Source organism: Sparus aurata, chromosome 16 (genome assembly GCF_900880675.1).
Source record: "Sparus aurata chromosome 16, fSpaAur1.1, whole genome shotgun sequence".
Taxonomy (NCBI): domain Eukaryota; kingdom Metazoa; phylum Chordata; class Actinopteri; order Spariformes; family Sparidae; genus Sparus; species Sparus aurata.
Window position 1 is genome coordinate 21,625,451 of NC_044202.1, and position 12,958 is coordinate 21,638,408.

The 12,958-nt window shown below is 43.0% G+C and overlaps 2 protein-coding genes across 3 annotated transcripts; one reads left to right on the forward strand and one right to left on the reverse strand.

Moving 5' to 3' along the window:
- Window positions 1-1,725: 1,725 nt before the first annotated feature.
- On the forward strand, window positions 1,726-5,086 carry LOC115566147 (zinc finger protein 239-like). Of its 2 annotated transcripts, none has more exons than XM_030391873.1 (2): window positions 1,726-1,834; window positions 3,231-5,086. In XM_030391873.1, the coding sequence occupies exons 1-2, from the start codon at window positions 1,775-1,777 to the stop codon at window positions 4,116-4,118; spliced, it is 948 nt and encodes a 315-aa protein (XP_030247733.1). In that variant the 5' UTR covers window positions 1,726-1,774; the 3' UTR covers window positions 4,119-5,086. The 2 variants fall into 2 exon arrangements, with proteins under 2 accessions (XP_030247733.1, XP_030247734.1); XM_030391874.1 differs by having other exon boundaries at window positions 1,729-1,834; window positions 3,237-5,086.
- A 3,104-nt stretch (window positions 5,087-8,190) lies between these two features.
- Window positions 8,191-10,962, reverse strand: LOC115566130 (uncharacterized). The gene is made up of 4 exons (XM_030391851.1): window positions 10,037-10,962; window positions 9,661-9,811; window positions 8,502-8,840; window positions 8,191-8,416 (listed from the first exon to the last, which is right to left on the reverse strand). The coding sequence occupies exons 1-4, from the start codon at window positions 10,055-10,057 to the stop codon at window positions 8,247-8,249; spliced, it is 681 nt and encodes a 226-aa protein (XP_030247711.1). The 5' UTR covers window positions 10,058-10,962; the 3' UTR covers window positions 8,191-8,246.
- Between the last annotated feature and the right edge of the window lie 1,996 nt (window positions 10,963-12,958).

Here is a 12,958-nt window from a genome sequence, read left to right on the forward strand (position 1 = left end):
ATGACCAGACAAGGAGTGAAGGGAACACAGAGGAACACTAAATACACAGACACTGATGACAAGACGAGGAACAGGTGAGGTGGACCAACAGGTGAGATAACGAAGGGGAGGAGCACATGAGAACATGAAGGGAACAGGGCAATAGACAGAGGGAGCCAGAGGGAAGAACATAAGGAAAATACACAGGAGAACTTAAAGGACACATGAGGGCATGGAAAAACAAGACACAAGACAAGATACAAAGACATGGAAATCAAATACAAGAAACCACAAGACAAAACCAGACAAGAACACAACAAACAGATCTACAGTCATGACAAGTTAAATACAGTGTTAAAAACTGAGGGTGTGCAGGGGGCCGTGCTTTCAAAGGGTTCAGTTAAGATCAACCAGATTAAATACACCCTACAATAAATAGGCCTCCAGGCACGGGTGCATATCCTACTTTATGTTCATTTTTCAGAGCTTTACACATCTTTGGTAGCATGTTTGGTAGCATTTTAAAGGGTAGATTCACAGCTTTCATTTAAACCAAGTTTTGGGCCTGTCTAAAAATTACAATTGTCACATGGGCTCTTCAAAATGTCAACAACAACTATTTTTCCACAATTTCCACCTAAATTGTAGTATTTTTTATAGCATTGTGACATGTAGGAACAATACTGACACAAATAACAAACACTGAAATATTCACAGGACTGTAACAATTCAGGAAATGTATAATGCTCCCATATCATCCAACTATAAGGGGTGATTGTGGGCCTTAAAGCGGAACATGGGCCCAGGCGAGAATTGTCAATAATTGCTAATTGTTTGGTATTTTCAAGAGTCTTTATTTAGCAGGCAGATCAGATCAGTAGATTTTTATCCTAATCATCATCATCATCATCATCATCATAGTCCAGGGTCATAGCAACTTCATCTTCAACTTCATCCTCCTCTTCCTCTCTCTGAGTCTCTGAGACAGAACAGCGTCACCAGGACCAAAGTTCTGAATATAAATGTGTCACTCTGGGTCTGTTGTAGCTGAAGGTTCTGTAGCAGCTGAAGTTTCTGTTTCAGTGGAAGGTTTCTGTTGTAGCTGAAGCTGTGCAGAACGTTGTTTATGATAATAACACCACAGAAGAAGACGTCCGGATCTGGACCAGCTGTGTGTGGACACACACTGAACATTAAACTGAAGAAATGTTACATCAACTTCTGACCCGTGTCATTCTGAACCAGTTCTGATGAAAATAAACCTCAGTGAGACAGAACATTATTATTCATGAGTCTTATTATTATTTGATCATGTCATTCATTTATTTTCCTTTGACACCGAAATCAATAAAAAATATTATTTACATAACTGAACTGGAATATATCTATAAATATATTTAACATGATTCACTTAATTTCTCTGAAATTAATCCAACAACATTATTATTAATGTAATTCACCTTGTTGACATTAAATATCTCAGTATTTGATCCTTCACAGTGAAATTAATCATAGAATATGATTTCAATATTTATATCATTTATTTGTCTGAGTGAAATGAAGCTGAAGTTTAATATTTAATGTAATTTGTTTCTCTTCAAAGCTGCAGTTAAGTCGGATCAGAACACTGAAAACACAGAAGAAGAAACGTGGGCGGTCCTGAGATCTATGACCCAATCAGAGCAGTGGGCGGGACAGGACTGCCCCTCCACGTCACACTCTTATGTGTGAGCCTGAAGAGGTCAGAGAACAGAATCCAGACCAAGCCCAGGACGCTGAGGAGACCTGCTGGACAATGGAGAACCAGAACCACAGAAGAACAGAAGGCACATGGTCTGACAGCAGCGGTGTTCAGGTCAGTGGTCACAACGTCATGATGAGAGTAAAGACTGGAGTGGTCTGGAGAGTTACGTGTATCATCAGGTCGCCATGTTGTTCTGGTCTGATTTCTTAATGTCTCTGTGGGTTCTGGTTTCATCTTGACGAGACCGAAGAAAAGAAAATACACTGTCACTTCCGCTTCCTTCTTTGTTGTGGAATAGTTGCTGTTGGTCGTGTTTGTGTCACTATAGAACAAATGTGACGGTGTGTTTGGACCTGTTGTTGACTGGTGGCCATGATGTCTTCATGTCTTCTTTCTGCTGCGGACAGAAACTTCAGTTCCTGCAGGTTCAAAATTCATCAGGGATCTGAGTCCAGATAATCAATCAGTTTTCCTGATCATTGACAATCATCTTAGTCCAACACCGTCTGGTTCTGCTCCTCACATGTTCCTCTAGATGAAGTGTTTGGTATTAAAGAAAATGGTCGAAGACGCCATTTTGAGCCTTTTGGGGACTTTATATTGACGAATACAATTTATTGTGATGATGATTGTGACCATATCAGGAAGTGTAGAACCGGAGCCGGGCCTTTTGCAGCTCTTTGAGGAGGAGCAGTCTTTGTTAAAGAAACACTGAAGAGCAGATGTGTAGTTTTCAGCATGGGTCCAGATTAAAACCAGGTCTCCAGTGTCCAGGTTTAGGAGCTCCGTCCTGACTCCTGTAGAACCGGAGCTGGGCCTGTTGCAGCTCTCTGAAGAGAGGCAGTCTGTGGTGGGCCTTTTCATCCAGGTGTGAAGTGTCAGAAGTCCTGTCCTCCCCCTTCATGTCTGTGGAGGAGAACATCCTCTTTTGTTCTCCTGAAGTCTCTTTTGTTGAGGTGTTGGACCGGGTCGTCTCAGCAGCACTCGGCCAAAGTGGAGTCGTCTGGTCAGGGTGTTAATGTGGGGGGGTGGGGTGGGGGGGTCGTAGAGTTCAGGCTGAGGGTGGAGGAGGGATCCCAACCAGCTGAGCAGCAAAGGACTGAGGGGGGATGTGGAGGATGATGGTGTAAACTGTGGAGCTGTAGTCCACAACAAGAATCCTCTTAAAGGAGCATTCTGCAGTTTTAGATAATAAAAAAAACTATTTGCTTACATGTCAAACTGTTGGATGCTGCTGTGCGCACAGATCCTCACATCATGTGACATGTGACGTAAAACAGTCTTCTTTCTGGACTTTGATGTTTCTGTCTGCATGCCCCTGCAACAGTTGGACTTCACCTCTGGAGGATCAGTGGAAGATTTTCTCTTGTTGACTTAATGTATTGAATAGTTGGGTACACCATGACATTCTCTCTCTCTCTCTCTCTCTCTCTCTCTCTCTCTCTCTCTCTCTCTCTCTCTCTCTCTCTCTCTCTCTCTCTCTCTCTCTCTCTTCCTGTTGCCATAGAAACAGGGAGGACCAAAGGGATGGAAGCAGTCGGACAAAACACTGACATCACCAAGAAAATTAAACGTTGGCCTGAGAGGTCACACTGGAGAGCAACAACACGGCTGTGATCAGTGTGGGAAAACCTTTACTACATCCCGTTCCCTAAAAACCCATCAGAGCATTCACACAGGAGAGAAACCACACAGCTGTGACGAGTGCGGGAAAGCTTTCCTGTCCAAGAGTACGCTGAAAATCCATCAACGGATTCACACAGGAGAGAAACCGTACGGCTGTGAAGAATGTGGCCATCACTTCCGAACATCGGGTGACCTCAGAGTCCATCGGCGCGCTCACACTGGAGAGAGACCATACGACTGTGACCAGTGTGGCAAAGCCTTCTTAACATCAGGTGACCTGAACATCCACAAACGTGTTCACACTGGAGAGAGGCCTTACAGCTGTGACCAGTGTGGCAAAGCTTTCAAAACTCGAGGTTACCTTCAGGTACATCTACGTTTGCATACAGGAGTGAAACCGTACAGCTGTGAATACTGTGAGAAAACCTTCAACGCTCAAGGCAGCTGGGCAATCCACCTTAAAATGCACCGTGGAGAGAGACCGCATCAGTGTGACCAGTGTGGGAAAAGTTTTCTTCTGTTAGCTCAGCTAAAAAAGCATCAATACATTCACGGTGGAGAGAAACCCTACCCCTGTGACCGATGTGACAAAGCCTTTGCTGCTTCAGGTTATTTAAAAAAACACCAAATTGTTCACTCCGGTGAAAAACCATACGGGTGTGACCAATGTGGGAAAAGCTTTGCTAGGCCTGGTGGCCTCAAATCTCACAAGAGAATCTGCAAGAGGAACCACATGTCTGGGATCAGCGTGGAGATTCTTAGCCAGTGACCTCCAGCACCACCTCGACACTTATGTCATGAAGCAATTAAGATTTGTCAGAACCTGTGTGGTACCGAGGAGTTTCAGTGAACTGCTGATTAATTCTGCAGTCATGACTTTAAATTTCATCAACAATAATCAACTTCTCTGTTTTATCTTGTGACAGAAGTGCCAGAATTATTTTTTGCAGCGGAGAAAAACTATAACAACTGGAGTAACGATACCATTTAATGTTTATCTGTCCGCTCACCAGAAATGGATCAGAGCCAGCTCGCAGTTGTGCTGATGTTTCAGTTTCATTGGTCAGATCCACTTTTTAGGATCTTTTTTACATATTTGTAAATCAATCTTTATTCAAGTTGTCATGTATTAATTCCCTTAAAATCATCTGTGGTTCAGAAACTGACGTGTTTGACATATTCACTCTGAGGAGTTAAAACTCAATGAAACTAGTGAAAACTGTGGAAGCTCATTTTTTCCACTTCAGTAAAAAAGGATTCAAATTAAAAGTGAGCTTGATTAAGGAATATTCTCATTATAAATCGTAATAAAAGATAAAAAGTTGAAATCATGAGGAAAAATGTTGGGAAATAAAAATTATTGGATAACTTTGAGTCATTATTTAGTGATTAAAGTCATAATGTGAAGAGAAGTCCAGATTTGTTTTGATGAAAGTAAAATCCAAAAAGGATTCACATGTTTTTTCATTTACAGTAGTAGAAACGGTAGAATCTCTTTAAAATGCGCTGAATGATGGAGTCTTGTGATTGGTGTAGGTCCTTTATATTTTTCTATTTCTACTTTACTAGTTCTTGTATTTCTGGGCTGAAAGACCCGACATGTCATATTTCAGTAAATACATCTTTTGCTCCTCAGTGATGCAGATGACAATCTTTTTTACCTTCCAGCCTTTCAATTTGTTTGGTATTTTCAAGAGATGACAACACAAATAAAATGTTCTGCTGAAGTTCTGATAATCTTCTGTCTTTTCTTTCTTTGTCTTTATTTGAACATGTTAGTTGTGTTTGATTCATAGAGAGAGAAGGCTGGAACTGGATGCAAGAGCTAAATGTAACCTTGGGTTAAGGTTAAACCTGTTAAAGGTTCTGTTCTGGCCATTGATAGGCCTGCACATCACAGTCTGACCCGTAAACTGAAACTTTAGGTCAGAGATAATCTGAGTCACTCTGAATGATTTGAACCAGTGAATGATGAGCCGACATCAAATGATCATAACTGACTTCTAATGACTCTGGTCCAGGTGATGCTGATAGCTTCAGCGTGGAGTCTTCTGTTGGCCAGTTGTGTGGAGGAGTGGCCAGAGACCCGGGTGGAGAAGAGGACAATTTCAAATCATCCTTTCCTGTTTAAAGACCTCATCATTATCAGCTAAAAACTACATCTGATTTTCATGTGAAGAAGGAGGAGGTCCAAATCCGATAGATGTTAACATGCTAACAGCAACGCACAGGCGGGTGTGTGACCATTCATTCAAACAGTGTTCATTCAAAGTTAGCAGAATTAGCTGTTGGCACATCCTTTTAGCATTGTTCTCATGGATGAACAGACAACTATCACCGGATCACTGCGATACTGAGGAAAAACTTAAAACATGAAGATTCTTAAGGGAGTTCTTAATGGGCTACTGTATCTGAATTCTTATTGGATTTCTCAACGTCTGTTCTGGACAGACATCAGAGATGATGATGTCATCAGGCAGTGACGTCACACTGAATCAGATCAACATGTGTTTCATGTCCACTTGGTCACATTTCACTCAGTCAGGACTCTGAGAACGAGGCAGGTTTTTGTCCAGCTGAACTTCAGTTACAGATCCTGTAAATTCAGTTAAAATCTCGTCCTGAACGAGTTTCTGTCTGAATGTGCAACGTGTTTGACATACGATTGCTCTTTACACCACAAGGGGGCGATGTTGCATAAGACAGGTCATAGTTAACACACTGCTTGTAGAGAGGTAAGAGTGCAACAAGATGGCGACTATGAACGATACGATGCTGCTTCTGAGAACAATGTTACAATATCCAGTGTCCCATCATTGTTGAGTTAACACCACAACGTTCACTTCATTCAATCATTTGAGCCAGAGTGCCACTGCATCTTACTTACTGTCTCGCAAGTGCAACTTGCTATCTCGCGCATGCAAGATAGTAAGTCTCACTTGCGAGCTAAAAAAACCCCATTCATGTCACGCCCAGGGCTCCGTAAGAAACACATGTCAAACGTAAAATTAAAAACAAAGGTCAGCTGGATCGACCAGGTATACCAGGCTAACCATAGTGCCAAAGTGGCAATATTGTTCAGGAAAAATGTCCCTTTTATCCATTTATCTGTCGCTGAACCTGAAGGGGGGTTTCAAATTGTATCTGGCTCTTTAAACTCTATTCCGATTACACCTGTAAATGTTTATGGCCCCAACTTGGACAGCCCACTCTTCTTTCAAAAGGTTTGCAACACTCCTTTTTACCTACTGAAATTGTCACGGTTCGCTGTCTTGTTGTCTTGTCTTGTGTATTTTGATTCCATTCGCTCTTGTGTCTCTTGTGTCTTGTCTTTGTCTTCCCTACACTCCTTGTCAGTTCGTTTTGTGTGATGTCCCCCTCGTGCTACCCGGTGTTTCCTTCCGTGTCTTCTGTTTCCTGGCGGTATGTTTTTGGATTTTGACTTCTGGATTTTCTGTGTTTTATTTGAACTTTGCTTTTCTGCTGTACTTTGTTGAGCTGTTTTATTTTCTACTTTGTTTTGGTCCTTGGACTCATTTTCGTCTGTGTACCTGTTTTTTGTATATCTCAGCTTTTGTAAATAAAGCTCACCTTTCTGTTTTTTTCCCCAATCCTGCCTCCTGAGTTTGATCTGGTGGCGCCGGCTAAAATCTTGCCTATAGCGCACCACATTGGTCACTGTATCCTTACATTTGCCTCTTGTGCATTACGTGTAAACAGGACACAGGTACACTTGCTCACCAGCTGTGGCTATGCCCCCGTCTACACTCCCTCTGGGCTCTCGTATTTGACTATATATTTAAGTCCGCCAGACCCTATCTGTGAACCCTGCCATAGACGGCCACATCGCTCAGGCCATCTCATTCTGCACTCTACTAGCTAAACGCCTCATTCTACAATAATGGAAATCTGAGTCTAGCCCTACATTCCACCAATGGCTGAGGGAGCTCGGAAATGTAATTCATATGGAACGCCTTAATTATACTCTTGGCAACAAGGAAAATGTCATCTTGTGTATATATTTTTTTTATTCCTCAGTGTATTTCCATCTTGTTCCATTTTCTCTACAATGTGTTCTTTATATTTGTGCTCTGCTTAAACTGAACATCATCTCACCTCTGTGAGAATCTTTCTCGCAGAGGCTTGTTTTAGCAGCGTTCATGCTTCATATCCTTAAAAAACCCAATAGGCATTTAAAAAAAAAAAAAAAAAAGTAAAATTCTACATTTTGTTGTTTTTATCATCTGAACTTCAAACCAGAGAAATCTGGCCCAAACGTACATGAGTGTACTGCTCCTTTTTAAAAGACATCCAGCTGTGGTGTTCCAGACTTAATACCTGACCGAGTGAATTCCTGTTGCCCCATTTCTAAATGTGAGCCACATAAACTGTCCTCCACGTCATCACACATGTAGAATTAAGCGTTGCCACGTGGGGGCGCTGTAATCAAAGTGGTGCTGCCTCATGAATCCATCATTCTCACAGCTGTAGATCCATTATCATGCTGCTGTCACAGAGTGGACATGCTGTCTGTACATCTGAGGCTGTATTTACACTTTACTGTCAGAGTTCAAAGGATCTAAACAACATGTCAGAATCAGAATTCCTTTATTTGTCCCGCAAATGCAGAACTTTCTTTGTCACAGCAGCCAAAGAATAATAATATTGCAATAAACAATAATAGTAAAAAATAAACAATATGATAAAAAATGTAAGAAATAGAATCATACATTGTATATACATTATATTTTACACTGAACAGTGTAATAATTAGTAGTGTGGCGTTAATAAAATAAAGTATAGGTAAATTGTCCAGGTAGTGGAAAAAAAAAAAAAAGAAGGGAAAGTTGGTAGGGTTATGTGTTGAGTAATTTCTGGCATAGTGCACATGTGAGGTCTACTGGGAGCAGCGCTGGCTGTAAAGTCTGACAGCAGCAGGAAGGAGGGACCCGGATACCTCTCCTTCACACAAGGATCGAACAGATCGATCAGCCATCAGAGGAGTCGGATCAGTGGATCTGCTTCTGTTCCTGATGTCCACTGTTTCATCATTGATCTGAATTCTCCCTGCAGAGGAGACAGAGGACAGTTAGAGACAAGCAGCCAAACAGGAACACACACACAGACCACTGTTCTGCATCCTCATACTGACCTTTGACTTTCAGCTTCACGATTTTCTCTCTCAGGATCTTTCTGTCCTTGATGACTCCAAACCAGTATGTTCCTGTGTCTGTCTCTTCTTTGGGGTATTTCAGGGTCAGACTGAGGTCTCCAGTCTTCAGCAGGTCTTTCTTCACCTCTGTTCGGTCTTTGTACTCCTGGTCCCGTTCTTTAGGCCGGTCAGATCTGTTCTTATACTTGTGGACTATCCTGTATGAGGGTAAACCGTGGGCCCACATCACTGTAGCACGTTTTGGCAGGTCCGGCGTTGTAATGAAGGGCAGCTGGACAGACTCCTCCCCCTCCTCCACCTCCACCTCCTCCTGACAGACTGAGAGGACAACAAAGCACAACATCAGCTGTACAGACAGCAGCAGCAGTTTTGAATCGATTCACTGACTGATAACAAAGTTAGTAGAGAAAGCTGAAGGACAGAACCAGATGAGACCAGCTGGTAACAGGGGACAAAAATACAGGAAGTAAATCCAGGTTTTCAATGTGTTGGACATGATCAGAGTCCTGATGGTGTTGTGGTGTTTTGTCCCTGTGGTCTTCACAGTAATGTCTCATCTCAGTGCTGAACTGCTGTTTGTCGGTTCTCTTTGTCACTTTCACATATCTGGACATCAAATTTAACATTTTCTTTGATCAACTTCTTCAACAGGAAGTGAATATTCAGGGCAAGAGTTTGGACAGAGACTTTCTGGTGAAGGGACCTTCAGTCGCCGGCGTAACAAACAGAGCAACTTGAAGGAAGATTTAGAGTAATATGTCAGTTTAAATGAAAATTATTAGACTGTTGTGGTGTCATTATTTGGTGTGAAGCATCAATATTGAGTCCGTTTGTCACTCAGCTCCATGTCAGCTGCTATTCTATTTTCATCTCATTAGTTTGTGAATGTTTGCAGTTTCTCCCCCCGACACCTGACAGCTCTGATTGGTGAAACTGACAAAGACTCTGAAAAAATCAATCAATAACTGATACAAACTATTAAAGCTGCAATTCTTTATTCTTAGTGATGAAAATATTTGTTGATCCTTTCAGCTCATTCCATCAACTTTCTCCTGGATCAAATAAAAACATCACTTTCAGATCAACACTGAGCTGATTGATGTCAGTATGACCTCTGACCTGTATCTACAGTACTGACCTGTGACCTCCAGCTCCACCTGTTTCTCCGTCAGGATGTCTTCCTCCCTGTTGCAGACGGTGCAGGCGTTGGGCTCTCTGTCTCTGTCTGTGGGGTTGTTCATGGTCAGACTGAGGACTCCAGCTTTCAGGGAACTACCTGAGTAAAGGTGCTGCCCATTTGCATGATGGGTAGTGTAGTATTAGTGACATACCTGACATGAAATAGTGCCTAAAACGTAGTAAAAGAGCTCCACAGACAAGAAGTCCAACAGCCAGGAGAACCAGGAGAGCTGTGGCCCAGGATGGGAATCGTTTTGTGGGAACTAGAAACATAAAGAACGTGACCTCTGACCTCTGACCTGTGTCTACAGTAGCTTATAGGGATAGTTGCTGACCTTTGATCTGCAGCTGTACATCCGCCACTCTACGTTCTCTCTTCATCCCCATACTGAACCCTCTGACGGTGCAGGTGTAGGAGCCGCTGTCAGAGAGGTGGGATTTTGTAAGATTGAGGGTAAGGTCTCCAGTTTCCAGAGCGTCATCCTTCATGGATGTTCGGCGGCTGTAAAGCTGGTTTTGGTCTTTGAGGTTGTCACTGTCCTGCTGATGCTGGTGGACGGTTGAAGGATCCAGATCGTAGCGGCTACATGACTGAGGGCTTGTCCAGTCCATCAGGGGGAAAGTCACACGGCAACAGGACAAACGGGTCCCCCTCGTTCACCTCCACAGCTGAGGCATGCTGGGAAACTGTGAGGTCACACAGACAGAGCGGGTCAATGACAGCAGCCTTATTTCATGTCATGAGTGAATGTGGTCCTCTGCAGTGTGTGCAGCCTGTAAACTGTGCTGCTGAAGCTCAGCTCAGACTCTGTGTGTGAATGCTGTCACCAAAGCATCATTATTCGGAGCTGATGATCAGATCAGAGGGATGAGGATTATCTACCGTGCAGGAGGGTAACAAACACTGCAAACATCTTCATCTTCCTTTCACAACTACAACAAGCACAAAGTCCTCTTTACTGAGCATCAGTTCACAGCCAGTCGTCACATTGCTCCTCATGACCGTCCACTGACACCGGGACTGGACTGAACTTTGAGCTCTTTCCAGTGAAGCGGCTTTTGGACGTTGCTTCCGGCGACTTCCTTAATCTCGACAGCTGTTGCTCAGTGAGTCTCTCCTCGTCTCTCTGTCTGAGCTGTTTATTGTTGGATTTCGGAGTCATTCATAGTCTGTCAGGTCTTGTACCGTAGCGAATTTCCACTGGATACGTGTCCGCTGCGTGCAGCTCCGATCTGGTTTTGCTCCGCCGTCCACCGTCCGGCAATCCCCACCAGTTGCGGTTTGAGTCCGCTGCGGCGCAGTACGGTAGACAGCTGGCTCACGAGGCAGAGGAGTTCCCGCGATAATCACATGATCACTCACGACCGCAGTTATAGGTCTGTGTTATTAAAATCAATGACACGAAGTGTTCCCGACCGAGGGATTAGCAGAAAAGCTTGTGTTTGTCTCTTTTTTTTAGATTTAGCCTATGTACTGGTGTCAACACCGAGTGTTTTATTTTGAAAGGTAACCGGATGCTGTTTGTTATTTTAGCGCTTGACTTCCTGTCTGCTCGGTGCTAAATTCAGCTGAATTGCTGCGTTGCACTCCGGCATCCGGCAGATATAGGAGTCCTGCGTGTCTGTGCCGGAGGGCGCCGGACTGCCGGAGCTGGGACAGAGCAGATACGCAGCGCAGCGGACCTGGTGGGGATTGACACATTGACTAAAGTGAAACCTATTTGCTCCGCTGGCGTGGCGGAGACGCAACGCAGCGGAGACGTATCCAGTGGAAATTGGGGGTAAGGGTTTTATAACTTGTACGCATTCTGTCGAACCGATCTCCTATTACTGGGTCTTCTGTTGTTGCCAGGTTAGCTTCCTCAAAGCTAGCCTAGCACAGTGGTTGTGCCCTTGTGCCCATATGTCTGCTTGTGCCCGTCTTTCACCGCAGCAACACAGCCTCGACAAAAAAACGGCAACTTTCAGCTGCGCATAACCGCCACCCTCTGAGCTGGAGTGTGGATCAGAATAATATTGATGCGTGAAAGGAATCAATAAAATAAGAAAATGATTAAATCAATAAACAATTGAAAAATAAATTAATAATCATATTAAAACAACAACAACAAAATCTTTATCATTTTCATAGTTCAGGTCTTTTCTGAAAAGAAATATTGCTCTGTACCCACTCTGTATTCAGCTGTAATGCTTCTGTAATACTGAATTTGATGTTCTATCTACTGAGTATGGCTTTGAGAATCCTCCTCTGACACTGAGGACAATTTATAATGACATGCTCAACTGTTTCTTTATTTACACCATTCACACAAACAACTTTCATGTTTCCCAAAGCGTTCATAATATTGAATTAGAATTTTTAAACACAGCATTTCTTTGATTCCTCAGCAACAAACCTGCCAAGTATAAAGTAGATTGAATGAACGGTTCTGGAGACATGTGAACCACAGACAGAGAGACAGACAGACAGACAGAAAGAAAGACAGGCTTCATAGTCAGATGTTCCTCTGGTCACATCTGGACACATCATGTTTACCACGGCAGATTTCAAACTAAGAGACAATTTCTGTCATTGTTTTGGCTTAGGTATTTCAGTGGCCTTCATATGGCTTTATTGAAAGATAAGCTGAAGACTTGACAGGAAACAGGATGAGACAGAGAGGGGGAGTGACATGCAGCAAAGGACAAAGCCTCTGCACATGGGACGCCTGCTTTACCAACTGAGCTAAATGGCGCCCCATTGTTTCTGCTTTTAATGGCATCAAACATGACATGAAGTTCTCCTCACAGTAACTATTACTACTGTAATATACATCATATATCAATACAGTACAAACTATTGTCACATGAACATGTCAAAAAAAGCCGGTAAATTCAGAAAAGCACTCGAAGCTTCAAACAGGTATCGGACCTCAAAAGTTCTGACGTCCAAATACAGAAGTCCTGTAATATGCAAACATAAGCACAAGTGTATGAAGCAGATTTGACACTAGGGATGTAGCACTCAGCAGGTTGCAGGTGACTAGAGCCTGCTAGTGATACAGTCAGTGCTGGTATGGTTTCCACTAGCCTAGTTAATATGGTTAGTCAGGGACATAGTGCAGAGTACCAGACTGATAGCTTAGTTTATAACACTGAGGCTGTCAGCTTCCCAAACACCTTGCTTAGTCTTACATAATAAATAATACAGCTAATCACCACTGCATCCCATCATCCCTGTAGGAATTAATTACAAGGCTGTCACATTAGACTTAACT

Coding starts and splice junctions, on each gene's coding strand:
- LOC115566147 (XM_030391873.1), top strand. CDS start 1,775: ATGGAGAACCAGAACCACAGAAGAACAGAAGGCACATGGTCTGACAGC. Junction 1,835..3,230: donor CTGACAGCAGCGGTGTTCAG/GTCAGTGGTCAC, acceptor CTGTTGCCATAG/AAACAGGGAGGACCAAAGGG.
- LOC115566130 (XM_030391851.1), bottom strand. CDS start 10,057: ATGTACAGCTGCAGATCAAAG. Junction 9,812..10,036: donor TGTACAGCTGCAGATCAAAG/GTCAGCAACTAT, acceptor GCAAATGGGCAG/CACCTTTACTCAGGTAGTTC. Junction 8,841..9,660: donor GGTGGAGCTGGAGGTCACAG/GTCAGTACTGTA, acceptor TTGTCCTCTCAG/TCTGTCAGGAGGAGGTGGAG.